Consider the following 26,343-nt stretch of genomic DNA (forward strand, 5'->3'; position numbering starts at 1 on the left):
AATACAGTCACATGTCAACATGCTTCATTCTTTATCATACACAAAATTCATGCATATCCATATCAACCCATGCATATCAATGCCCATCACACTCATAATCAAGCAGGAACAAGTCTAAGTAAAAAAAGCAACATGGCAAATTATCAAGCACTCACTGAATACTGTATCTATGGCAGAAAAATTACAGATTTCAAAATTTTCCCGAGGTGCGGAGAGCATGACAAAGGGTGCCTGTTTGGCCACCCCAGGCCACCACATAGCTCCGCCCCTGGTTAGCAAAAGATTGTGCTAAAGACTTCAGATTTTTTTTTTCACGCCGATCATCTTCATCATGTTCTAATGCCAAGTCATTATGGCTGTTTTAAGAAATATGAGAAAAGTGCTTCATGTGTATGTTTTCATCGTGCTACCCCCCCCCCCCCCCCCCTTAACTCCCCTCTATCCTCTTTCTGCCTCCCTCGTGTGCACCACCACACCCTCCTCCTCTTCCTTCAGGCGCGTGCAGCTGTGCGTGTGCGTGCTTCTCGCTGTCTGGTACGCGCATCATCATCATCATCCTCCTCCTCCTCCTCCTCCTCCTCATCCTCGTCGGTAACAAAAGCGTCGAAGACCGAACAGGAAGGAACCACCGCGCGATCGCCGTGAGTCTTCTCGCTTTCTAACCGTCGTGCGATGACCTTGTCACCGCATCCCCACGCCTCCATCCATCCGTCCATCCCTCATTCATCCTCCCTGCCTTACGCGGGCGCGCGCAGCGTGCGTCAAAACGTCCAATTTGGACGCGCGAACGCCCTTGTGCGCGGGCCTAATTGCCAAACGGCTTTGTGTGTGTTGTGTGTTGCGTGTTGCGCGTGCGTGTGTGAATGTGTATTTTGCCAAAGCATTCAGACAGACGGCTATTTAAACGCAAACAAACAAACAAAAAAAAAAAGACAGCCACATTTGTTCTATTGTGCAATCCACGCGTGGCCCGTAGCCACTAACCTGCCATTTAAAAGCTTTCCTTATTGATCCACGCCTTTTTTTTTTAATGACGTCTGTTTGTCCAGGAGACAATGCATCATTTTGGGGATGTGGAGCTTTGGAAGGCCGATGGTTGCAACCCCCCCACACCCCCCCCCCCCCCCTCCCCCGGCCTCTCTCACACCCACCCACCCTGCTGAAAATGGAATCACACTTGTTTTTTATTGATTGTTTTATTAATAGTCGATGCTGCATTACTGTCATGTGGCGGCAGGATGACATGATGACAGGCTCACTGTTGCATTTATGGAGCACTGATAGCCGAACTGCTCACTGGATATTCATTTCTCACATTTGTGGTCGAATTATGTAAAACCCAGCACGGATTGTTATGCTATGAAGCCCAAGAGCAGGTGTGTGCGTGTGTGTGCACGTGTGTGTTGCAGTAGTAGTGCACAGCCGTCTGCACGAAGCAGGTTGATGGAGTCCTGCAGGTACAGATGCCTGAACACAAGGGGGGGGGGGGGGGGGTTAGCATACGGGGCTAATTGGGAGCGTTTCGTCAGGCTGTTGTGTAATTGTACAAACAAATAAAAGCGGCAAGCGCAGATGAATAGGCCCTCGACCCTTGTTTTCGGGGCAAATCCTTCAAAATAAATATGTTCCGACCACATTAGATGGCATCGACAAAAAAAGCTTGGAAATTGTCCATATGTCTACCATACCTGTTTCAGATTGAGGTTCATCTGCGTGAAGTCCCTTAATTGGGGGTTCTGGAATTTGCTCATGAGGACAGCTTCAAACCAAAATGTCCGATTTCCTTTTCAATTTCAGGGATGGGTCCTTGAGACTATTTCATGCATCCTGTTATGATTAACGTGTCCACCAAATTTCATTTTGATCGGTGAAACTGGTGTCAGTCTATGTTGTTATCTAATTTTACAAAACTTCAAACTTTGATGCCAAATTCCACATATGCATTGACAAATAACTTTGGTAATTTAGCATGGCCCATCTGGCAATGATACCTGCCTCCCATTTTAGGCGCATTTGGCCAAATTCCCTAGCAGCTGTACCTCAAAATACAAGCCCTGGAATTGACCTAAACTGGCAGCTTCAAACCAAAATGGCCGACTTCCTGTTCAAATTCAGGCATAGGTCCCTGAGACTTTTTTATGCCTGCTTTGACAGACATGTCCACCCAATTTGGTGTCAATCGATCAATCTGATCTTTGGAGCTAATTTATTTATTTTTTTCCAGTGAGTGAGTTTTGGGTGATTGTGTTCAGGACTTAAAAAAAATCCACTTTCACAGGGATCCATAAAATTTGTGAGTTCGTGGATGTTGACCCATCCCCACAAAAAGATGCTTTATTTGAGAAAAAGAATTATAATAAAGAACATTACTCGTATACAACTTCAACTCCCCTGAAAAGCCTCAAAATCCAACTCACAAAAAAATCCACCCAAATGTTTGTTTTCGTTACGAATCCTCACTTCGAGATGTCGAAGGGGGAACGTTTTGTTTTCTATTATGCTAAAATGGGAGACAGCTGTGTCACATGCATGCCCAACCTTTGTGCCTCGCTGCTCTCTACAATCATAACAAAAGCAATGCATCCCATTATGTGGTGGAAAATAACATTTTAACACTCCAATTGAGTGAAAAAGCGAAATTATTTTGCTTTCGGCGCCATTCAAAACCATTCGTTTGTTGTTGTTGTTGTGGTTGAGATGTACTGTCGTGTGTAAAAATTGGCTTCTTAATTGCCAAGTATCTGTGGCTAACCCCTAGCTCTAACCCCGGTCGTCAAAGTGACAAAAGTCTTAAAGTACTGTAAATGCTTCACCTCCAATAAATGCCTCCTTATTTTACTCAGGACAGGATTTGTTGAAAAGTTAATTAAGCACAATACTGACTTTAACTATGTTGGCCACCTTGTAGCCGATAGCTCTATAAAAGCAATGAAATACCTCACCTCAAATAAACGCCATTAATTTCTCCTTTGGACAATGTTGATCGGGTCATCTTGGCTCCAATATCTTCTAAAATAAATGCCTCACCTCAAATGACAAGCAGCTATTTCCCACTCAGAACACGATTGGTTGAAAATGTAGTACAGTACCTACTGCAACCGTGTTGCTCATTTTGTGTCCGACATTTTAAAAATCAAACACCTCCCTTCAAATAAAATGAAAATTTAGTGAAGCACAATTCTGAGTGTAACCATGTTGGTCATGGTGGCTCAGATATATTGAATAAAAAAAACACCTCATCTCGAATGAACACCCCATATTTTCTCCACAGAAGAAGGTTGGTTGAAAATGACTCAAGCACAATGCTGACTAACATGTTAATCATCTTTGACTCCGATTTGATTCTGATTTTTAAAAATAAACACCTTGCCTCAAATAATGCCTCAGATATTTACCCCTTGCGACAAGATTGGAACACTGGCTGCAACCATGTCGGTCATCTTTGTCTTTGATATCATTTGAAAATAAACGTCTCACCTCAAATAAATGCCTCCCCTTGGAGCAGGGTTAGTTGAAACGGTAGCTAAGCACAATGCTGACTGTAAAAATTGCATCCCCGGTTGCAATATCCTTTAAATAATAAGCACCTTATTTTAAATAAACAAGTCCTATCCACCCCTTAGGACAAGCTTCATTGAAAATGAAGTTAAGGCCACAACTCACTATACACATGTTGGCTCTGACATATTTTAAAAATGAACACCTCACCTCAAATAAACACCCGCCATTTACCTCCGGGACGATAAAAAAATGCCACTAGGGGGCCGTATATACCTTAACGTCCTCACTTTAACTTCATCTGATAGCACTACCTTGAGTCCGGTCGTTCCCACAACATACGCCACTTGCAGAGCAGATGTGGCATCTGCAAAGCTGATGTTTACTCTGATTGAAAAAATATATAAAAATGAAATTCTCATTATTCAGATTATTCTTATTATATACTCCAATTTATTCAAATAAACTTTCCTGACCACAAAATGAGGATAATGACAAGCGTAGTTGCGCTTCCAGAGGTAAATGACTAATTGTGGTGTGCCGCATCATCAAACACACACACACACGCACGCGTGCAAGCATGCCCTTCTGTTCGGGAACGTACACAACCGGCAGCTTTGTGTGCGTCAGCCGATGCGAAGGATGAATGCCCTTCTGTTCTACCGCACGGTGCCTTTCCAGCTGCGGGACAAAGTGTCACTTTGTGCCTCCTCCGGACACAGCAGCGCTATCGGAACACACGCAAAGAAATAGATCAGCTGACCAGATACAATATGAGACTATGAAGTCGGTGTAGTACAGTGTACGACACACACACACCAAGGTTATCATGGTTAACAAAATCTAATTAAATAACGAAGACTAAAATTGAAAAAAATATATATATATAAAATCAAAACAAAAATGCTTTCAGAAAATGTTTAAAAAAAGATTAAAACTAGCACTTTTTTTTTGTGGTCAATATCGTACATGGACTTTCGGGGTTCATTTTAAATTTTATTTTGGTATTTCTGCATATCCATGCAGACGAAGGAAGGCCAAATAGTTTGAGGATTGTAGTTTACTGTATTACACAATACTCAATGACCCTTTTTTTTTTAAATCTTGCATTCAACAAATACTCCATATAGTAAAAAAAAAACTAATACTAAAGCTAAACTAAAACAATATCTTTTCGACAAAATAAAAACTCATCAAAACTAACCGAGTTTAAAAAAACAACAACAGTCCAAACCAAATAAAAAGCACACGCATACACACACAGCCAAGCAAACGTCACTGCGTGTGATACCTGACTCCAGGTGATGCCCTAGTTAGTTCCACAGTGACAGCAGGCAGGTGGAACACTCCCCCGTTAGCCTTGCACACGCAGCTGCACGGTAAGAAGACCTTTTCTATACAACCGACAACTCCACAGCAACAACCTCATCATCTCTTCGTATCTTCTCCTTTTTCTGCCTTGCTTTTATTTTTTGTTTCATAATGTGTGTTTTATGCATCCGGGGAGCTGTTTCCTTCCGTACACACTCCAGCGCTCCGCTTAACCGCCGAGTGGAAAATCTTATGTCATGCGATACGCGGCGACACGCCGCCACCAAAAATCTACGGCGTCGTTCACTACTCGGTTCATACTGACATGGGGGATGTTTGCGACTATTGGGGAAGGGGGGGGGGGGTAGTTGGAGGGAAAAAGCCTCCATTGTTGTTGTTTGCGCTTCTTTAAAGCCACGTATAGTTCTGATAAAACTGCAAGTCATTACTAAGATTTGGTATGAGTTTTTCTGACGTTACTACTTCTTTTGAAAACGGTTTTCATTGTGCTTCAAGTGGAAGTCAACGCAAACATTTTTTTTTTTCAAGAGTATGTTCTATGCGAGCCCACTAGTTGAAACACGGCATTCTGATTGATTTTGCGTTTGTGAAATATAAGTTAAGCAGCAAAATGAACTCTGGGGGGGGCGGCCATTTTGTTTTCTGTCGACTGAAAATGGCATCACAACTGCTCACAAGGACCAATCACGGCTCAGATTCAGAAAATAAGTCAGCCGCGATTGGTCGTTGTGAGCAGTTGTGATGTCATTTTCAGTCGACAGAAAACAAAATGGCCGCCCCCCCAGAGTTCATTTTGCTGCTTAACTTATATTTCACAAACAAAATGGCCGCCCCCCCAGAGTTCATTTTGCTGCTTAACTTATATTTCACAAACGCAAAATCAATCAGAATGCCGTGTTTCAACTAGTGGGCCTGCTGGAAACATATTCTGGAAAAAAAATATGTTCTTCCCCTTTTCCTTTAAAGCAAGTGGGAGGGGTAAACCTTTTTTTTTTTAATATGGTTTCTCAATATCTCGAAGTTTCACCTAATGCAGCTGGGCCTCGATGAATGAGGGTTAACTGTGCTGTTAAAAAGTACAGTAATTGGTGGTGTTATTTTTATTTTATTTTTTTGCTTCAATTGACCCCCCCCCCCCCCCACCCCCATGCCACCCTCCATGCCACCACCATGTTCCATGTGAGCCGTGATACTAACAAAAGCAAACCTGCTGTTTTTGTGTCTCTTGTGACCGTTTCCTCCCTCCCTCCCTCCCACCAAGCCGCCGTCGCAGAGGCCTCCGAGGCACCCGTTGGGCCTCAAAGTTTGCAAACGAGCCCGTCCATGTTCCCTAAGGTTTTACTGCAGTGGTGCGCGGCGCTGTCGAGCTGCGCGGCCCAAATAGGTAAAACCCGTAACGTCCGTCCGGCAACAAAAAAAGCGCCACGCTGCCCTTTTGCCGATGCGGCGGAGCCGCGCTTTGCGATGCTTTTGCGAACGGCTCGCATGGCGGCTGGCCGCGCTTTCTCCCATCTCATCTGCGGCTAACGATTCGCCACATGAGGGGTGTTTTGTTTTTGTTTTTGTTTTTGTTTTTGTTCAGCTGCTGGGATCAGAACCAGCGGTTGTGTCACTTCCCATGCATCTGGAAAGTGCTTCTGCTTCACTTTATTGCATTTTTCATTTACAGCCTTATTCCAAATCGGAGTATGGTGTTCGCACCCCCCAACTCCCACTATATTGTTATTTTTTTCCAGTGATCTTTTTTTTTTTTAATGTTTTTTATAGCACAGTGAACCCCCGTTTATCATGGGAAATGCATTCCGGACCCAAATGAATACCCGCGACGTCGAGAGTCCGTTTAAAAATCTTTTCAACTTATTAAAACAAATGTTAGTGTTCTCTCACTTCCCTTCTTCCTTTCATAAATGCTTGTTTCCTTCTGTTCTTCCTTCTTTCTTTCATAAATCTTTATTTCTTCTGTTCCTTTTCACCTTCCTTCCTTTCTTCCTTCCTGTGTTCCTTGCTTCTCTCCTCCCTTTCATACCTTCTATCCCCTCGCTTCCAACCATCTTTCGAACATTCCTACCCTTCCTTTCTCCCTTTCCTTTCAATCAATCCTGGTATCCTTCCTTCCAATCATCCTTCTCTGCTTCCTTTATTCCTCTATATCTTTTCTTTCCTCCCTTCCTATATCATACTGTCATACTGTCCTTGTTACCTTCCTTTCACCCGACCTCATTTCTTACCTTCCATCCTTCCTTCCTTTCACGTCCTTGTATTCATCTATCCAACCTTCCTTCCTTCCTTCCTTCCTTCCTTCTTTGTCTTTGCCTCCTTCTATCCTTTCTTCTTTCCTTCCAGTGTCCCTTCCTTCTCTCCTCCCTCTCATACCTTGAATGTCCTTCCTTCCAACATTCCTACCCTCCTTCATTCCTCCTCCCTACCTTCTGTTTTTCCTCTCTTCCATCCTTGTTACCTTCCTTCCTTCTTTCCTTTCAAACAATGCTTGTATCCTTCAGTCCCACATCATTCCTTCCAATTCCTACATTCCCTCCTTCATTCAATCCTTCCATGCTGTCCTTGTCTCCTCCCACTGTGTCACTTCCTTCACGCCTTCCTTCATCCCATCTTCCCTCTTCCCTTCCTTCCTTTCATCCAATCTGTTTTTGTTTCCTTCCATCCAACCTCCCGTCATTTCTTCTTTCATGCCATGCGTGTTCCTTTCTTCCGGTGCAGCCCTCTTTTCATAAATTCTTGTTTCCTTCCTTCCATCCAACTTGCCTCCCTCCCTTCCTTTCATGCATCCTCATTTTCTTTCTTCCTTGCTTTCATTCTTTCTTAAATAAATTCATTCAAAAAGTGTGTACTGTACTTACTGATGGCCCAGCTGCATATAGTGACATCCACTAACATTGCCCATTGAAAAATGACCCATAACATCCATCTGCAGTTAAGTAAATTCCCACGCTTGCTTCATCTCGCCGCAGCCGAGGGGTGCTGTGGTGCGACCATGGCGACGGGCGCCACGGAAACCGAGCCCGGCATGCTTTTAGAGCAATCCAAAGGCACAGGTAAAAAGGACCCCAAATCTCTTAAAGAGACAGTATTGTTTTCTTCCCGTGCCACTGTCTCCTTAAGAGTGCTGCATGATGTGCTTTGAAGTGATGCAAGAGCTGAACTTTTGCTGCTTGTGGTGGTTTTGACTCTCGGAAGCGACACCGAGGTAGAAGCGAAAGCCTCCTGCTGGTTTCCCGCAGCCTCCACCCCAGGCCACCTTCCGATTGGCCGCGTTAGATGCCCGTCCGGCGTGAGGAACCAGCAGGAGGCTTCCGAGGGGGCTCGAACACACTGAGCGAGCAAGCACGCAGGAAGAGCGGCCGGTCCGTTCTCATTTCACGCATGAGTGTGTGAGCCGGCCCTCGGCGTGGTGCGTTAAGGGCTTTGTTTCGTGGGCCAAAGAGAGAGAAGGCAGAACTATGAAAAGGGTGTGTGCCAGCATATTTTTTGTTGTCATTAAATTCAATCCCAAAGACATATTTATATGTCTTTTCACATTCCACCCCATTCAATGCCTGGAATTTATTTATATATTTTTTTTTCAAACGTAAGGGTAAAAGAGGGTCTGAAAATGTCTGGTACTGAATGAGTTAATAAGTGTTTTTTTTTGTTTTTTTAGTGTCCCAACCTCCAAGAAGTGTATACACACTTTGTCAGGTCTCAACCGTAGGATGTGCCTGAATAAAATACACTCTTAAAAATGCTGGATTAAAAGTAACCCAAATCGGGTGAAATAGCTAACGCAGTTTGGGGGCTACAACAAGGGGCTGAGCCAATGTTGGGTTATTTGTACACCTTTAAAACTGCTGGGTCAAGAATAACCCAATTTGGTTAAACATTGAACTGACCCGCTTCTTGGGTGAATTTGATCCAACTTTGGGTCGTTTTGTATCAAAACAACCCAATTTTGGGGGTTGTTTTGTACACGAAAATTGGGTTTGTTTGTTTTCCAGAAAAAAAAAAAAGCATGTTAAAAATGTAAAAACGAACCATTTTGATTGCGAATGTGAATTAAAACAAGCCAAACAGAACACGGTTCACACGGAAAAATGACTTTCTTAACTTATTAATGAGTGGGTTAAAGATGATGTTGCGCCACAATGTTGTGTGTCTCAATGTTTACCACGGCCATAAAAGTCTCTAATATACCTGTAACATCGGTTTATGATGAATTTGTTCAAAAGTAAGGCTAAATAGAGTACTGACTTTCTACCCTGAAGAAGGAAATCCTGTACACTGGGGCACTATCGAAGGCGTCCATAAAATGATGATTTCATGACTTATTAACATATTTTATGGTTGTGGCAGCAGCTTTCCTTTCAAATGGCGGCCATATGACAATGTCATCGAGCCAGAAGGGAAGTGCCACCGGTTTAGCGTGAGATTAGCGTCGTGATATTTGCCGCTTTTGCTCGCCCTGTTTCTCTGAACGGGGTTTTCTTTTGCCCCCTGCGTCCGTTCCTAGCGAGAGTCAACTCGTTATCTCGAGCTGCTGTAGTTTCATGTCATTCATCTGTCAATCATTCAAAGCCACATGTTCCCCTGAATCCCGCCCCCCCCCTCCTTGCTCATATCTGGCTGGAGATATAAGAAATGATTGTATGATTGTACTGTGTTGTTATCACGTGGCTATTTTTCCTCTTTTCCGCCAACAGAGAAGCGTAGGCGACAGGGCAAGTTCCAGCCCTTCAGACGCCTCTTTGGGAAGAAGAAGCAAAAGAGGGAGGCCCAGGGGGGCTTCGATGGGGCGCAGCTGAAGGCCAGTTTCTCCACCGGGGAGGTGTGCAATGGAGTTGTGTCAGACGACGAGAACGCCAGTCAAAGTCTAAGGTAAGTGCACAGTATCCGCTGATCCTTTCCTGAAAATGGAAAGTTGATTGCCCAAGCTGCCTTTATGCAACCGGTCGGCAAAAAGGATGAATAGGGTAATCACTCTCAAATTTCATACCATTAGTGGAGTTAAAACTGGATTGAGTTTGCTACTGGAGACTTTTAAGGACTCTTGAGACGCAGTCCCAGATGCAGTCAGAGTACGAAATGTTCACAGCCTCTCTGCGCATTCACACTGCAAGTTGAGAAATCCACAACAGGATTCTGTGCCCACTCATTCCCGCAGTGGAGGGAAAGCAGGCAATTAGCTTTGAAATTCAGGTGTTCCGTCTTCAGCCCTGGCGGACAGAGCTCGGTCTGGAGCCTCCAGCAGGAACAGCCAACAGCGGGAAAAAAATTGCTCACGTTGACAAAGAGTCCTTCAAAAGTTTGAGTATATTGTAGGCAACTTGATGGAGCCAGATAGATTTTTTTTCAATTTGGTTGTATAGATGAAAATCGATTTGAATTGAAAAATAGACTGCCGACTGTTAAGACGTTGTGGTCCCTCTGTCGATAGGGAGCTGAATCCCGTCGGATCTCGAGCCCTCTCGCACGACAGCATCTTCATCCCGGAGGAGTCGGCCAAGCAGGCCGGCCTGGATCACGTCATGTCCCAGGAAAACGTCTCGGATAAAGTCAAAAATCTGCAGGTGAGATGTCCAAGCTTAGAATGTAGGGTGGGTGGGGGCTACGCATTTCTAGACTCGTCCTAGGCAGTGGCAAAGAGAAGTACACTTAATTCAGGGTTCTGGATAATGCATTGAATGGGGCGTAGTTTTTGCAGTTTCTGCGGTGCTGTTTTGAAATGGGAAAACGGACATTCTCCAAATGGATAGCAATATAAGGGATCAGAGGTTTCATGTTACAAATGGTGTGCAAGAAACAAGTTCGGTAGACAATGTAAGAATCCATGGTCAATTACTTTTTTTTTATTGTTTTACGTTTGTGGCCTAGAAATGTTTTTCCTACAACTATTTACTGTCATCATGACTGATACCATTGGAATAGAACTTCGTCGTAAACCAAGTAGCCCTTGTACAAACCACGATTTGCAGAAAATCCGAGTGATTGACTCCCACCCAAAATGGTTTGTAATTGTCGATAGATGCCACAAAATGGCGGCAAAGTACTTTTTTCTATTAGACAAGGCTGTGGCCTGACCAAATGTAGTTCCTCCCCTCACTTCAACATACTTCCTTGGCCCCAAAATGCCACAAGGTGGCACCAAAGCAATATTTTGATATTAGACAAGGCTGTGGCCTGACCAAATGTAGTTCCTCTCCTCACTTCAACATACTTCCTTGACCCCAAAATGCCACAAGGTGGCACCAAAGCAATATTTTGATATTAGATAAGGCTTTGGCCTGAGAACCAAACTCATTGTTCTCTTCACGCCATACTAAAAATGTTACCCTGTTGATCACACAGAAGCAGATTGCGCAGACTATCAAATTCGGCCAGAGGCCCCCCTCTCTGAGAAGAAGCGAAGGGGATGAGGGAAGCTCCGATGAGGAGGAGGCTCCACAGAGTCCTCTGAAGGTGACAGCGCAGGTCGAAATGGAGCCTGCAAAAGCGGAGTCGACGGTAAAACCGACAACACTTCGTTTTCGCGCCCACTTGGCAAATGAAGTTGCAAATACATTTTGTATGTATCTTTTATCCAGGTCCAAGTGCTCCCGCAAGCGAGCTCGCACGGCACTCCTGTAAAGTCCCCCAGGTCCAAAAGAGTCCTCCCGCCCGGCGGTACCATCGAGTCGGTCAACCTGGACGCCGTTCCGCAGTCAGCATCTCTCCTGGACAACACGGCGGCCAAGCATAAACTGTCTGTCAAACCCAAGAATCAGAGAGTTTCACGCAAGCATCGGCGATTCACGCAGGTGAGGAAACATCATTTTAGACTAAGGGCTAGGGGGAGTTACACTAGAGGAGAATTTTTTCTGAGACCCCCTCATTATCCTATCAACATAACCACCACGTGTACCCCTGAATACCATAGGAAACTAACTGTACTTACGCATCCCTAGGACCTCCAGGAAGTATCCATCCCTGGCGTGGTGCAGGAAGACCCGGAAGTCGCAGGCGTCTCCTCGGAGCACCGCCGCAGATCATCGGCAGAAGAGTCCCCGGAAGCCTTGAGCAAGCACCGATTCGAAGAGGAACGACTAGAAGCGAAGAGGAAGTGGGACCTGGAGGAAGAGGAGAGAAGTCAGCGAGCAGAGCAACTGAGGATTGAAGAAGAAGAGCGGTGTCGTATGCAGCACAAGGCGAAGGAAGAGGAAGAGAGGAGGCTCCGCGAGGAAGAGGAGAGAAGGATGAGGAACGAAGAGGAGCGGAGGCACCGAGAGGAAAAGGAGCGTCAAGAGGAGGAGGCGAGGAGGCTGAGGGCGGAGCAAAAAAGGAAGGAGGAAGAGGAGGCAAGGAGGCAGCAGGAGCTGGAGGCTGAGCGACTACGTTTGGAGGAAGACGAGAGCAAAAAGAAGAAGAAGAAGGAAGCGGAGAAGCAGAGGTTGCGGGAGATCCAAGAGAAACGCAAACTGGAGTCGGAAGAACAGCTGAAGAAAATGGTGGAAGCCGAGGTGGACGGATGCTCGGATCCTCAGGAGGAGAAGAGGAGAGCCGAGGAGCTTCGCTGGAAGGAGATGGAGGAGCGGCAGCGGCCTTTCTCCTTCCAAGTTTCCTCTGGAGAAAAAGAAATCCTCTTCCCGAAGGTTAACCTGACGCCTGTTACGGCAAGCTCTGCCATTCACGGAACCACCATCGATCCAAGAGAAGGTAACAAGTCCTCCTCCCAAGTACCGGACTCCCCCAAACGACAGACTTCTCCGTACGTCCCCCACACCGCCATCCTGGTGACTGGCACGCAGTTGTGTGGCACTGCCGTCAATCTGGACCAGATCAGGGACACCGCCTGCAAGTCCCTCCTAGGTCTCAGTGAGGGAATGCCGCCCGCCAAGATCAAGACGTCGCCAGACCGCAAGTCGTCAAAGACGAAATCCCTTTCTGAGTCCACTGAGACCGACCCGGCCGGTGCAGCCGTCCTGGCTGAGTGGGCCACAATCAGGTCCAAGATATTCAAGGGTGTGGAGGAGGGCAGTGAGTACCCAGAACCGAGCAGGAGCCAGCCTCAAGCCAGCCACGAAGACCAGCAGGAGTTTGCCCACACGCACTTGAGGAAGACCATGTCCGCCAGCGCCAAGTTCTCCATCACGCCTGCCAAGAAAAAATTTGGAGATTCGAAAAGGAATTCGGAGTGCTCCAGTTCCATCTTGTCGGATGATAAGACGGTGGACGATGCTGCATCGTCCGACGCGTCTGCTTCTGCCTCGCCGGCCGCAAGCCGAAGAGCTCAGAGCAGAACAAATAAGAGTGTCCGCATTGCAGAAAGAGCGGCGGACGAGTGCGTGTTTGCCAAAGACCTCCCATCTTTCCTCGTTCCCAGCTCTGGAGCCAAGCCCGATGGGCCCGAGTGCAAAGGTCGGGATCGTAGCGTGTCGGCAGAGCCCGAAAGCAGGTTTGAAGCCGAAGAACCGAGTTGGGACGGCGACGAGGTGCCTTCGCCATTTGGAATCAAGCTGAGGAGGACCAACTACTCACTCCGGTTCCACAGCGAGCAGTCCACGGAGAAACGAAAGAAGCGCTACAGCGCCGGAGACAGCTTCGACGGCGTCCCCTCACCCCTGACCCCCATCGAGCTGGACTCCGACGCCTCGCCGGTCTTTTCCGACCGATCCAGTCCAGCGTCACCTCAGAGAGAAGCCAAGTCCTCTCTTGCCTCAGCCTCCCCTGTGATCCCGCGAGCGGGCTCAGGCAAATCCCCCAGTCCCACGCCACGATGCGACGGGGACCACGTACCCTCCAAGTCATCGCTCTACCGCAGACCCCACGCCTCGCCCAAACCCGTCGAAGGGGCTCCCACCCCTCCTCCGTCACCACTGCCTAAAGTGAGCCATGGCAAGACTGAGGACTCGGCTGGCCGGAGTCCCACGGCGGTCGGCCAGCTGCAGCGGGGTAACCAAGTCCAATGTGACGAGGAGCCCAAGGAAAAGAGATCTTTCTTCCAGTCCATCAACATTCCCTGGAGGGAAAAAGTGGACAGGAAGACAGAGCTCATCAAGAGAGGTCAGAGTCACCTAGTCCACATAGGTCCAGGGTCCTTGATCGATAGATGGCTGTCCTCGATCCAAATTGCTTAGGCGTGGCTGTTTCCCTTGTCATCCCCTGCAGAGAAACCATCCCTTCAGAGCAGGCACTCCCTGGACAGCGCCAAGGTCCAGGAGAAGGAGGCGGGCCCCCTGTGGATCACGCTGGCGCTGCAGAAGCAGAAAGGATTCCGGGAACAGCAGCAGAACCGCGAGGAGCGTCGCAGCCAACGGGAAGCCAAGCTGTCCGAGAAGCAAGCCCGGGAGCGAGACAGCGTGAGTTGAGTCCGTGTATTCTACGGCAATTTGAGACCAGGGGTCGACCAGCACTATTCATGTACAAGGCTAAAAACAACAAACCACCAGACAGTACCGGTCCAAAGTGGCCTGCGGCCCGCTACTGTTCTACGGTCTGGTGGTTGGGGACCCCTGCTCTAATGCAAACCCAATTCCAGATCCTGACGTCACTTTCCAGGCCACGCATCTTAAAGTCACACATCCATCACATGAACACTACATTAAGTAGAGTAATTACACTATTTACTGTTTTATTTCATTACATTTTCTATATATTAGAATGATATTGTAAAAGTTCTATTTCTTCCTTTTTTTTTTTGTACTGCATGTTTGAAATAATCCTTCAATCTTAATCTTTCCACACATCGGTGTGCAGGTGGGCCTAGCGATGACAATTAGCCCCACGGAGAGCCGAGGAGGAAGCGGGAGCGTCAGTACGGTTTCTAAAGCTCAGACACCGGAGGAGCCCAAGAGACCGGACAGCCTGCTGGGACGCTTCGAGAGGAGAGAGCAGTTGAAGAAAGCCAACACGCTGCCCAGCTCTGTTACTGGTAGGCACAGCTGGAAAAAGTTCTCACACTCTGTACAAATGATTGTGTATTAAAAAAACAAATATATGAATAAAAAGACTTGGTAACAATTAACCATTAACCTTACCAGTACCGGTGGTCACAGTCATATATTCTTTATCCTCTACGAGGAGCTAAAATGTTCTATGCTGTACAGTTGTGAATGGTCAGTATAGTCTTTCATTCCTATACTACCCCCAGGTGGCCAAGGCTGGTAGCAGCAAAATGGCCATTCTCCAGATGCAAAGTGTGATAAAAACATTCATTCTGTTTACGGTAATTGTGTCATTGCTGTATGTTTTTATAAAATGCAATATTTTAGAGTAGTATTTTTTGTTTAAATTAGTTTTAGCAAGGGTTTCATCTTCGAACTCTGACATGATTTATTTTACACCAGTTAAGTATTTATTTATTTATTTTTTAAACCATTTACACCTGAATGAGTTTTCCATTTTTTCTTTGCCAGTGGAAATCGCAGACTCCACGCCGTCGCCCCCTGCTGTCAAGGAGGTGTCCAAGCGCTTCCCGGCCATGGACTCGCCGCAGGTGTCCACGGAGCCCGCCTGGCTGGCGCTGGCCAAGCGAAAGGCCAAAGCCTGGAGTGACTGTCCTCAGATCATCAAGTAACAACCCCACCATCAACCACCCCATAAACCCTCCAATTCACGAAATCAGCGGTCCCCAACTACCGGGCCGTGGACCGGGACCGCTCCATGGCGTATTTGGCACAGAACAAAGAATATTTCATTGATCATCACGGTCGGAAAACAGTTTTGCATCTGCCTGACACGGTTATAAAAAAGTTAGCTCACAAGCTAACAAAAAATGAAGAAAAAAATCAATATCATTTGATAACTTCTTTGGGAATATGAAAACGCCAAAAGATGAGACAGAAGGAGCTTCCAAGAAACACAAAGATAGATGATATCAGGAGTCCTACTTAAAATCCGTTTGTCAAGTTTAGCGTTACATGAATTAATTTCTTGCTTCAATTTCCAACATCCTGTCTTTGGTAAACGGGATTTTATGCAACGACCAAAACATAATTACGGATTAGACAGGATATAATTAAGACACTTTGGGCTCTTGAAGGGAAACAAGAGCAGGGCTAACCGCTAATTACAACAACTTAATTCCGTGTAGTGGCGAGTTGGATTTTTAATACAGTGGTACCTTCACTTACAGTTTACAAGTTACAAGTTGTCGCTTGGTCTATATGATTGCTTTGTGTTATGCGCCAAAATTATTTTCTTTTTTTGAACTCTCTTTTATTATATTTCATTATACAGTGGATCCCCACATAGGGGATAGGAACCAGGTCCGACTGCAAATTGTGAAAATTCACAAATAGCTAATGCTCATTACGATTGCAATGTATTTTTTATCCCTGTAAAAATGCGAATGAGTAGGGTAAAAAGTAATGCAAATAACTGGGGGTTTATGTGAAAAAAAAAATTCCCCAAAAAATACAACATAGCAAAAACATATACCAAAAACACAAAACAAAAAAATGGGGGCATTTTTTTAGGAGGTCTGCAACATGCCAACAACGACAAGAACATTCATTTAAATTGAAAAAAATTAATTTACTTGGTTACGTAACAAATTAAACTCGTAAGTCAAGGTACCACTTTAATTTCATTCTATTTGTTTCCCTGTCAAAATATTACTTCCGGTTGGCGGCGCTAAAAAAAAAAAAAAAAAAAAAAAAGTCGGGGGCCGCTGCACTCCATTCCGCAACACACGCACCAGCTCTGCATGGAGAGACCACACCACTGCACAACGACTCCCATCACACTTGGCTGCATTCAAATAAACCACTATTATATGTAAAGGTGACAAGCATGCGGCTAACACACGAATACACATTTTGATTCCTATTGTAGCCAATCACTGGGATTGTAAATACTCAGCGGCCTCCAATGAAGAGGCGAAGCTCGCCAGTGTGAAGATGGGGAAAGAGTCACTAAGGGTCTCTTAAAGGGCTAGCAGTGTTATTTCCACTGTGTTCGTGACGGAATGGTGGGGACTTGTGGGGGTTCACCCCCCCCCCCCCCCCCGCCCCACCCGTGCTCGGCTTCCGGTCACTTCTTGCTTGCTGTACAATATAGATCAGGGGTAGGCAAAGTGTGGCACTCGGGCCATGTTCTTAAGTATTTCATTATTTTATATTGTCAAAACTTGTGTAAGATTTGTTGCATTGATTGAGCCATTTCGCCCCCATTCATTGAATAATGAAAATGCATTTATTTTTATTTTTCATTATTTACAGTCCTGTAATATTTGTTGCATTAATTTAGCAATTTACAACATCATTGGTCATTTTTCACTTAATTGATTTTATTAAATAATTGGCTAATTGAATATAATAAATGACATAACAATCATAACTGTCCATCCATCCATAATTAAAATAAATCATTTGACATTTTTCATTTTTTAACCTCATCTGCAAATGACCTGGACCATCTTTATTAATTAAATCATTTAATAATTGATTTTTCTATAAATAATACAATTAAAAAAATATTAAGTTCAAAACGTGTTGATTGGCAAATCCATTGTAGTTAAAGAAATGATAAAAATCAAAAAGATTAATTACATAACATAATTTAAAAAAATAACATATACAAATAATTAATTCAAATAAATTATGTTACAGTATTATTTTTTTTAACCTCTTCTACAAATGACCCAGCCCATCTTTGTCATTAAATAATTTGGTAATCCTTTTTTGGTAAACAATGAAAAAAGGTATTATTAAAATTGTTGTTAAAATTGTTAGTAAAGAATTGGTTGATTATGATTCAATAGATTGTAAATAATGCATTCAAAAAAGAACATTATTTTAGTTACAGACAATACATAAACCATCCCTCCATGATCCAAACCGCTTATCCTCACGAGGGGCGATCACGGGCGTGCTGGAGCCTATCCCAGCTGTCTACGGGCAATATCGGGGTACACGCTGAACTGGTTGCCAGCCAATCGCAGGGCGCACAGAGACAAACAAACATTCACACCCATGAAATTGCCCTAGGGGCAATTTAGAGTGGTCCATTGACCTACCGTGCATGTTTTTGAAATGTGGGCGGAAACCAGAGTACCTGGAGAAAACCAACGCAGGCACGGGGAGAACATGTAAACTCCACACAGGAATGCCGGGGTTGACTTCGAACTGTGAGGCAGACGGGCTAACCAGTCGACCACCATGTCGCCGTACATAAACCAATAATAAAGCATTAAAATTAACTATTTGACATAATTTTTTTACTTTTTTTTTTTTAAACCTCAGTTATGAATGGCCGAGTTACAAAATCTGTCTCAATCCGTCCTTTGTAAAAATCAAACGTGGCCCTTGAGTACAAAGGTTTGCCCACCCCTGATGTAGATCCTGTTTCTTGGCCATCATCATCATCATCATCTTCATCAAGACTTCCTCCTCTTCGTCCTTGGTCAATGTTCTTCCTGCCGTAACCATGTGCAACATATGTACTGTATGTAAGACAGAGCCTTCTGTTTCTAACCTTGCTGGTGTACGCAGTGTTATGTGTAACAAAACAAAACAAAAAAAAATATGTTTGGTATCATTTGCACTTTTTTTGGGGGGGGGGGCTACCACAGAAACTTATGAAGGGAATTGTTAAATGAAAAAAAAAAAACGTTATGAAGAATTTAAATAAATATGTCTGAACTGACTGGCTGCTGCTACTTTGAAAATGTTGGCAAGGGTTAAGATTTGGATGAACGAACATTGTCTGCATCCAACTATAGATTTCAGTGTTCCCGTGTAGGTCAGCCGTTGCGCAAAAATCACGCATTGATTAAATAATGGTTAAACGTCTATTTGTAAACAATACACATAATCATTACGACACCCGACCACCAAGGAGCGCTGGCACACCACCGGGGAAGAGAAAAGCTCCCCGGGAAGCGTCCGTGAGCACAGCGCTCGTCCGTCCCGAGCGTCCAGGACATAGACGGTACCGTCGGTGGACGCCACGCCCACCAGCTCCCCTGGCATCCCACCGTCAAAGGTGCAGGGACTGGCAAACACTTTTCCCGCCGTTTGGAAGGTCCAAAGCGAGGAGCCGTCAGCGGTGTTTAAGCAGTACAGACGGCCGTCGTGTGAGCCGCACAGGAGCCTCTCAAGGTCCGAGGTGACGCACGGCGACGAGAAGACGGCGCCATCTGTCTGGAACTGCCAAAACTGATGGGACAAATACAAAAAAATCCTTAGCAAAAAAACATTAAAGTGCCCCTCTTCCAAACAATTCATATTTATATTGATTTATTTGTAGTACTTATTTATTCATCATCATCATCATAGAGAAATATATAAATTACATCACCAAAGAGGTTACCTGGATAATGAATGAATATAGAAAAAAATAAAGTTCAAATAATAGAAGAATAAATTGAATGGATTTATTTGAATCCACAAAATAAAATCTAGTCAAAATAAATATATTTCCTGTCAAAGATAAAGTTGGAAATAAATATATGTAATTTTCAAGTTCAAATTGGGAAAAAATATGTATTAAAGATAATAAAAACAGAATCTTGAATACCTTATCTTTGTAGAAATTAAATAGTCAATAAATTAATTAATAAAAATGTATTTTAAAAAAAATTCGTGAACATATTATGGTTGATCTTAACCAGGTTCAGATAAATGAATTAATAAAAATACAAAAATAAAAACTAAAATATCTTAAACATATGAATACAAATACACACGTATACATCTTCTAAAAAATGAAACGCATCTTTGATTTTATTTTTCCTCACCAACGTGCCGTCGTGGCCGAAGCAGAGGATATTTCCGTCCACTGAGCCGATAGCCACGCGACCGCCGGCGCCTCCGCACTTTGGCGAGGAGAAGAAGGGCACGTCCCTGCTGTGCGACCACACGACGTCGCCGCTGTCCTGCCGCCGCAAGACAACACAAAGCGTCACATTTCGGGGACTATGCTACGCCAAAACCGGCTCGTTTTTTTAAACGTACGGCGTGTAAACACAGCAGCTTGCCACCTAGCGTGGCCGCGTACAGTTGGCGGCGGGCGGCATCAAGGTAGGGCGAGGAGAAGACGGCACCGCCCCCGCAGTGACGCCTCCAAACGCAACGCCGACCCTGAAATCAAAATGGATACTTTTTCCCGTTACGAACCATCCCTCGGTCGACTTTTTTCCCCGACTGCACCCTCTTTGGTCGCCCTCCTTTGCTCACATCACCCCAACTCGCCTGGAGGTCCAAGGCGTACACAAAACCATCGTGCGAGCCCACCGTCATCTGGCCCGTGAGGGGGTCCGCGGCGGGGCGGCTCTTCACGGCGTCGCCCGTCTCAAAGACCCAGCGCGTCTCCCCGGAGTCGGCGCTCAGCGCATACACGCCGCCGTCATAGCAACCTGGGGAGTGACCAAAACAAGCCATTACGCCGACTGTTGGCGAGCGGCGGTGAAAAAGTTGAGAACCCACCTACGACGACATAGCGCCCGCACGGGGACACGCCGGCCGACGCCTCCACGCGCCCCCCGAGGACTCGCTCCCACAGCAGGCGTCCGCTGTCCAGGTCCAGAGCCTGCATCCGGTGGGAGTGCGAGCCGATGAACACCCTGGCCCGGATGCCGTCTCGCCCTTCTCGGACCAGAAGCGCCGGGGAGGCGTCCACGCATCTGCCCGTGTCCGAGGACCAGCGCTCGTTGAGGGGCGAGGCGCTTCTGTCTTCGCTCCGCACCGCTCTCGCATCACTCTCTCGTTTGAACACTTTCAAAGGCCCACTTTCTTCGCCGCCCCCTGAAGTCGCTTCTGGCACGACGCGGTCTCTTTTCCCCGGTGCGACGAGGAGGCGCAGGACGTCGGCCAAAGTGCCGTCGAGGACGACCTCCAAAAGCTGAGGCGAGCTGATTCCTGTGGCGGCCAGGATGTCCTCGCAGAGTCGGAGCGCTTTCAGGGAATCTCCGCCGCCGAACAGGAAACGGGAGCCCTCGTCCAAAGCGGCGTTCCCGTCGAGGCCGAGGGCGTCCTGTTTGACAGGTCGGAAGAAATGTGAATGATTCTAATGTCTATTTGTGGTATTGATCCGGAAAGTGAGAACCCCAAGGTGCATCGAAAGCATCAGCTAAGCATACAGTGTGTGAGTGTGAAACTGTGTACTTTGTGTTGAAGTCATTTTTCTGCCATTAGCATTTCATGTTGGATGTTGGTGATAGGAACGGTACATTTTTCTTTTCAAATTAAGAGCAAATTATTTGGAACATAACGCAACTTTTGGACTTCTGCCCCGATATTTGCTCAATAAAATACGCCTCGCATCTAAGGAGCAAATGACTCGGAGTCACTCCAAGTGGCAAGCCGGGCCTGGGAGTGCCCATGCGGACCCCTTTGAGAACTATGGTAACCTAGCTCGGTGCTAACCGCTAACTAGCAGCCTATCAGTTTCTTGATAGGCTAGTTAGCAGTTAGCTGCTGTTTTAATTTAATCAATACTTCTGCACATCGTATTTTACTTTCTCATGCCATTTAAGGCCCTGATTTTCACAAAATAACTTAAAAGTTGCTTGGTGCCCTTAATCTCCTCTTGGATAAATAAATACGGGAGACCCAAATTCTCCGTCGTCATTTTTGTTTGTTAGGAAGTCTTGTTCTTATTAATTAGACCACATGCTTTCCGTTGAATTTTCGTGGGGCCCTCAGTCTCCTCTTGGATAAAATAGCAAAGAAAAGAGTACTAATTTTTGCAACATTAGCATAGCCTGAACACTGCGGTGTCATCGTGTTCTGCAGTCTCCATATTTCGTTTTACCGCCGTCTCCTCTTTGATAGCATTCCCAAGAAGGAAATACGGGAGACTCTTTTTCGCGAGTCCTTTTCGGACCGATAAGAATGTTCAGTCAAGTTTAGTTCCCTCCGCTTTTCACTCAACTATAAGTGCTATTGGTGGAAATGTGTCCCACCTGCCATAAAGTTTGCAGCGTTTTCTTGAGTTCGGAGACATCTTTATGTGACTGGCTGGCGTCCAAGCGTTGCATCTGGTATATTTTCACCAATGCTCGCATATCCACTTTGCCTGCACGCAAGACGCAATGAACATTCCAGTCTTACCAAAGAAATCCATTTTGGGTCCACGCTCACCGTGCGACGTCAGAGGTAAGGCCGGGACGAGGACCAGAGTGTCCGGAATGGCGTAGGAGGGCAGCAGCGGAGTCAGCTGCTCCAGGAGGTGCCCGCTCAGGTCGGAGGAGGACGGCAACCCGGCGTCTTCCGAACCGGCGGCTGAGGCGGTGGCGACAAAGGCGAGCAGTCGGAAGTCTTTGTGCAGACATACGGCGCAGGACTCCACCCCGGGCAGACCCGACAGCAGCTGAGGTTCGAGTGATGGCAAATATAATCTAAATACACGTCTACCAGATGAATATTTAGAACACCGAATATGCATTTGAGCGAATACATTTAGTGAACTGGATGAAAACCAAAAATACTATTTACAAAAAAAAATTTTTTTAATTGAATCCGATTTTTCCCCACAAAAATCCGTTGCAATATTATTACGAAAAACATCTCAATTCAATCAAAATGGATTCGAGTGCGTTCGTTTACTTGCTGCAGGTAGTCCAGGTTGACGCGTTTGCCGTGGCGCTTGACGCTTCTGTCCTTTCGGCCACGGTAGAACATCTGCCCGCCTCTCACGTCCACCCAGTCCCCCGTGGCCCTCATCGTCCCGGGCACCGCCGAGTCCTCGCGGTCCAGGAGGCACACCCTCTCGTCGCCGCCTGCCTCCACCAAGCAGCTGGCATTAAGACCCACTCGTTCAAGGGAGCCCGAGCTTTTCCCACAGAGGGCCACGTACACAAACATGGAAGCATGCAGGAGGCAGTTTGATATTCGAAATCAAGAAACAAATCAATCAATAATAGGAACCGCTGCGAGAGATCAAACAAGGTCACTTACTCGGTCCGCAAATTATGACTGACTTTTCTTCGACTAACGTATTTTGCTCATCTATCTGTGCCACATCTGACATGTTGGTACTATGAAGCGGTAAAAAAAAAAAAAAAACACCAGCGGGCCGAAGTTTTAACAGCATTTGACTGTTTTTACCAAGTTTGACTCACCTATGAACACCTCTCCTTCGCCTTCCGTCACCATGCCACCATCTCGGTCCCTCACCTCCACCCTGGTGCCCATGAGAGGGCTCCCCAGAGGCACGGCGGAGGAGGCCGAGCCGCCGGGCCGCCGGAGGAGCGGGGGCGGGATCTCGTAGCAGGTGGCCCAGCAGGACACCTCGGTGACGCCGTAAACGTTGAACACGGCCGTGGCGTTGTCCTCGTGGCGCCAGGCGCTCAGCGCGGATGCCGACGGGCACGCCTCGCCCCCCAGGGCGAGCACGCGCAGCGACGAGCCGCGCGACAGCACTTCCTGTCGGAGCAGCTGCGGACCGAAGCGAGACAGCAGCGTGGGCGTGACCTGCGGGAGGCGGAACACATGAGAGTGGCACTTCTTTTCGTCTTCTGGGGTTATTCAAATAGACCAAAAGTAGACTTTTTGGGTGAATTTCTTTTATTTCATTAACAGGTACTGTGTGCAAGGCAGAAACGAAGGTTGGAAGGAAGGATGTCAGGAAGGAAAGAAGAAATAAGTGGCTCTCAGGTGGAATGGAAGGAGGTAAGGAAAGAAGGCAGAAAAGCGGGTTTAAGCGACAGAGGGAAGGATAGGTGCATTCCTAAAAAGAAGGTTTGAGGGACGGTACCAAGGAAGGCGAATGAAGGATGTAAAGAAGGCGAAAAAGAAGGGAGAAGAGAATGAAGGAGGTTGGGAAAGAAGGCATAAGCAGGTCTGAGATGGAAAGGAGGAGGTGAGGAAGAAAGGAAGGATAAGAGGGGGAACGAAGGAGGTTGCGAAAGAAGACAAAAGAAAGTCGGAGGTAGAAAGGAGGAGGTATGGAAGAAAGGAAGTTGGGAAGGCGGGACGGATGACGGAAGGCTTAAATGAAGGCGGTTTGGAAGGAAGACAAAGTAAGCAGGTCGGTGGAGGAAAGAAGGAGGTAAAGAATGAAGGATTGATGGAAGGAAGGCAGAAAGGAATGTAGGAGGGAAGGAAAGAGTTTGGGAAGGAAGCAGGTCCGAGGTGGAAAGAAGGAGGTAGGGAAGGATGGAGAAAGGAAGGAGTAGAAGGGAAGGAGTAGGTTCAGAAGGAAAGAGGAAAAAGTAGGCCTGAGGTGGAGGTAAGGCACAAAGGGAGTTATGAGGGAAGGAAGACAGTCAGGAGGGAAAGGAGAAAAAAAGCAGGTCTGAGGTAGAATGAAGGAGTTAAGTAAGGCAGAAAAGTTGTTTTGCGCAAAGGGAGAAGATGATGAAGGAAGAAACAGAGAAACTCAGATAGGATGGAAGGCCTGAAAGAATTCAAATAAACAAGTTTGAGGTCAAAGGTCGGCGGTAAGGAAGGAAGGCAGAAAAGCAGGACTAAGCCATGGAAGGAAAGATGTAAGAAAACATGAAAATATTAAATAAAACAGTTAACGAAGTCAGGAAGGAGGCAGAAAAGTCAATTGGAGAGAGAAAGGAGGAGTGCAAAAAAGCCGGTCCTGGGAGAAGGAAGGAAGGTGTAAGCAAAGGAAGGCGACAGAAGGCCACGTAAACCTCAAATGTGACAATACCGAATGTGCTCCACCAATAGCATGTGGGGAGAGTGAGAAAAGCAAGCCGCATTTGAAGGCGGCGGGCTGACCTGCATGAGCGTGGTCTTGTGACGGCGGAAGAGAAGCTGGGACAGCCGCTTGGGAATTTTCTTGAGTACGGCCGGAACGACGAGGAGCCGAGCGCCGGACGACAAGGCCAGGAAAAGGTCCACCACTGACGGGTCGAAGGTCAACGGCGACGCCAGGAAGACCACATCGCAACAACTTACCGAAAACAAACGCCTGACGGAAAAAAAATAAATAAACACACACACACACACACACTTTGACCGAGATCACTTGTCTTTATTGCACACCAAAGTTGGACGAAATGAATAAACACTATTTTAACCAAAACACAAATTGTTTCTCCATTGACTAAATTAAGACATTAAATTACTTTTAATTAATGTTTGAAAATAAAAACAGCATTGACTGATTTAAGTGAAATGACTGCTTAATGTAAACATATTCATTTAGATTAAGGAATAATGAATATTTTAAAAATAAAAATAAATGAATTAAATTAAAACTATGTTTAAATTACATTTCTTTTACATTTTAAAGTTTACATAAATTAAAATTAATCTACATTTATTTTCCAGTAACTGTGGGAACAGTTATAACAGTTATATCGATATGGATATGTTGAGGCCGATATTTGGCAGAATAAAATCCTGATAAACAATTCATCGACTAGTTAATTTAAAAAACATATTTAATGATTAAAACAGCGTCTTCTTTGGTCCTTTAAATTGCCTTTTTTTGGAGTGGGGGGGTTGAATGTCATTATCTTTGTCTTACGTTGTAATCTGTTTATGGTAAAAAAAAAAAAAAGCAAAAATCTGTGAAAATCACCCCAAACAGCAGATTTTTCAGTTGGGCCCTAATTTTAAAAACATGCTGTTACTGACCTCAGGTGCAGGATGTTGGGAAGGATACAGTTGTGCGGCACCCGCACAATCTTGGGCGGGCCTGTCGTTCCGGATGTGTGCAGCACGTACGCCAAACCTCCTCCTGGTTCGGGGACGGATCGCGACGGTTCAGTTTTTTGCTCGTCCTGTTTGGCATCTGTCGGGGTCTCGATCAGAACCAGGGTGAGCTTGAACTTCGGCAACACCGCGCATACTTCCACGCTCGCGTACTGGGTGACGGCTGCCTGGAATCTCTTTATGGGACATTACAAAAAAATAAAAATCGGAAGCTTGCTATTCTGCAATAAAGTAAGCACACAAAAAAAAGTCAAATGAGTGAACCTGCAGGAGGTCGCTCTTCACAGCACAGAACCTGAGGCGACACTTGCTCATGACCTGGGTGGAGACAAGTCCTGGAGCACCTGGATCAATTGGCACATAGGCAGCGGGTGTCTGCAGGATCCTGCTCCCAGAAAAAAAGAAAGAAAGATTGCATTGCACCCAGCCACACACATTTGTAGTGTTAGGGCATGTTTAATGAAGTCACCCAAGGATCCACACTGGTAAGAGGAGGTCCTCGGTACAGTACAGTCCTATTACGCCGTTATTGTGCCCGCAGTGTTGCTGCAGAAGGCGGCTGAGTTCGATGAAAAGCTCGACAAGGTCCTTGTAAAGCAGTGACACCGGACCGTCCGACGAGGACCCGTTGTCAAATGTCACCGCCACACGCTGGGAGTGAACCGATGCGGAACTTGCTACGAGCCCCTGCAGAGTTTTGCTGGGCTCCATGCTGCCACGCGTCACAACAACAAATCTCTAAATACCTTTTTCATATTGATTTAATATCGAGCATGATTTCAGGGCTGGATGGAGATCCGTCGACACCACACCATAACATTGTCGCGCGATGATGACGTTGCACGTAACCACGCTGCTGAAAAGTAGTTGCGTTCATGTCCCACGATGCGATAGTAAATGTCATAAATAGAACGTATCTTGAAATAAT

General features: G+C 45.9%; 2 protein-coding genes across 3 annotated transcripts; one reads left to right on the top strand and one right to left on the bottom strand.

Moving 5' to 3' along the window:
- The first annotated feature begins 441 nt into the window (after positions 1-441).
- cracd (capping protein inhibiting regulator of actin dynamics) lies at positions 442-18,866 on the top strand. Of its 2 annotated transcripts, none has more exons than XM_086046726.1 (9): positions 442-641; positions 9,525-9,699; positions 10,259-10,391; positions 11,170-11,325; positions 11,406-11,618; positions 11,766-13,860; positions 13,966-14,156; positions 14,554-14,728; positions 15,213-18,865. In XM_086046726.1, exons 3-9 carry the CDS (start codon positions 10,350-10,352, stop codon positions 15,371-15,373), a joined length of 3,033 nt encoding a protein of 1,010 aa, XP_085902852.1. In that variant the 5' UTR covers positions 442-641; positions 9,525-9,699; positions 10,259-10,349; the 3' UTR covers positions 15,374-18,865. The 2 variants fall into 2 exon arrangements, with proteins under 2 accessions (XP_085902852.1, XP_085902851.1); XM_086046725.1 differs by lacking the exon at positions 442-641 and adding an exon at positions 5,828-6,214 and having other exon boundaries at positions 15,213-18,866.
- Positions 16,008-26,238, bottom strand: aasdh (aminoadipate-semialdehyde dehydrogenase). Its single transcript, XM_086046727.1, is given in 13 exon segments — positions 16,008-18,956; positions 19,538-19,675; positions 19,755-19,880; positions 19,992-20,155; positions 20,226-20,772; positions 21,704-21,837; positions 21,840-22,110; positions 22,347-22,519; positions 22,862-23,213; positions 24,474-24,666; positions 25,338-25,591; positions 25,680-25,800; positions 25,885-26,238. Coding segments are annotated over 13 exon segments (3,090 nt in total). The 5' UTR covers positions 26,127-26,238; the 3' UTR covers positions 16,008-18,581.
- Between the last annotated feature and the right edge of the window lie 105 nt (positions 26,239-26,343).

Source organism: Filicampus tigris, chromosome 12 (assembly GCF_054856515.1).
Source record: "Filicampus tigris isolate MCC_2025a chromosome 12, RoL_Ftig_1.0, whole genome shotgun sequence".
NCBI classification, from domain to species: Eukaryota; Metazoa; Chordata; class Actinopteri; order Syngnathiformes; family Syngnathidae; genus Filicampus; species Filicampus tigris.

Bases quoted from the DNA above. Each gene is read 5' to 3' on its own strand.
- cracd (XM_086046725.1), top strand. From the start codon at position 5,881: ATGAGGGTTAACTGTGCTGTTAAAAAGTACAGTAATTGGTGGTGTTAT. The intron at 9,700-10,258 runs GTAAGTGCACAG...CTCTGTCGATAG, and splicing joins AACGCCAGTCAAAGTCTAAG to GGAGCTGAATCCCGTCGGAT. The intron at 14,729-15,212 runs GTAGGCACAGCT...TTTCTTTGCCAG, and splicing joins GCTGCCCAGCTCTGTTACTG to TGGAAATCGCAGACTCCACG.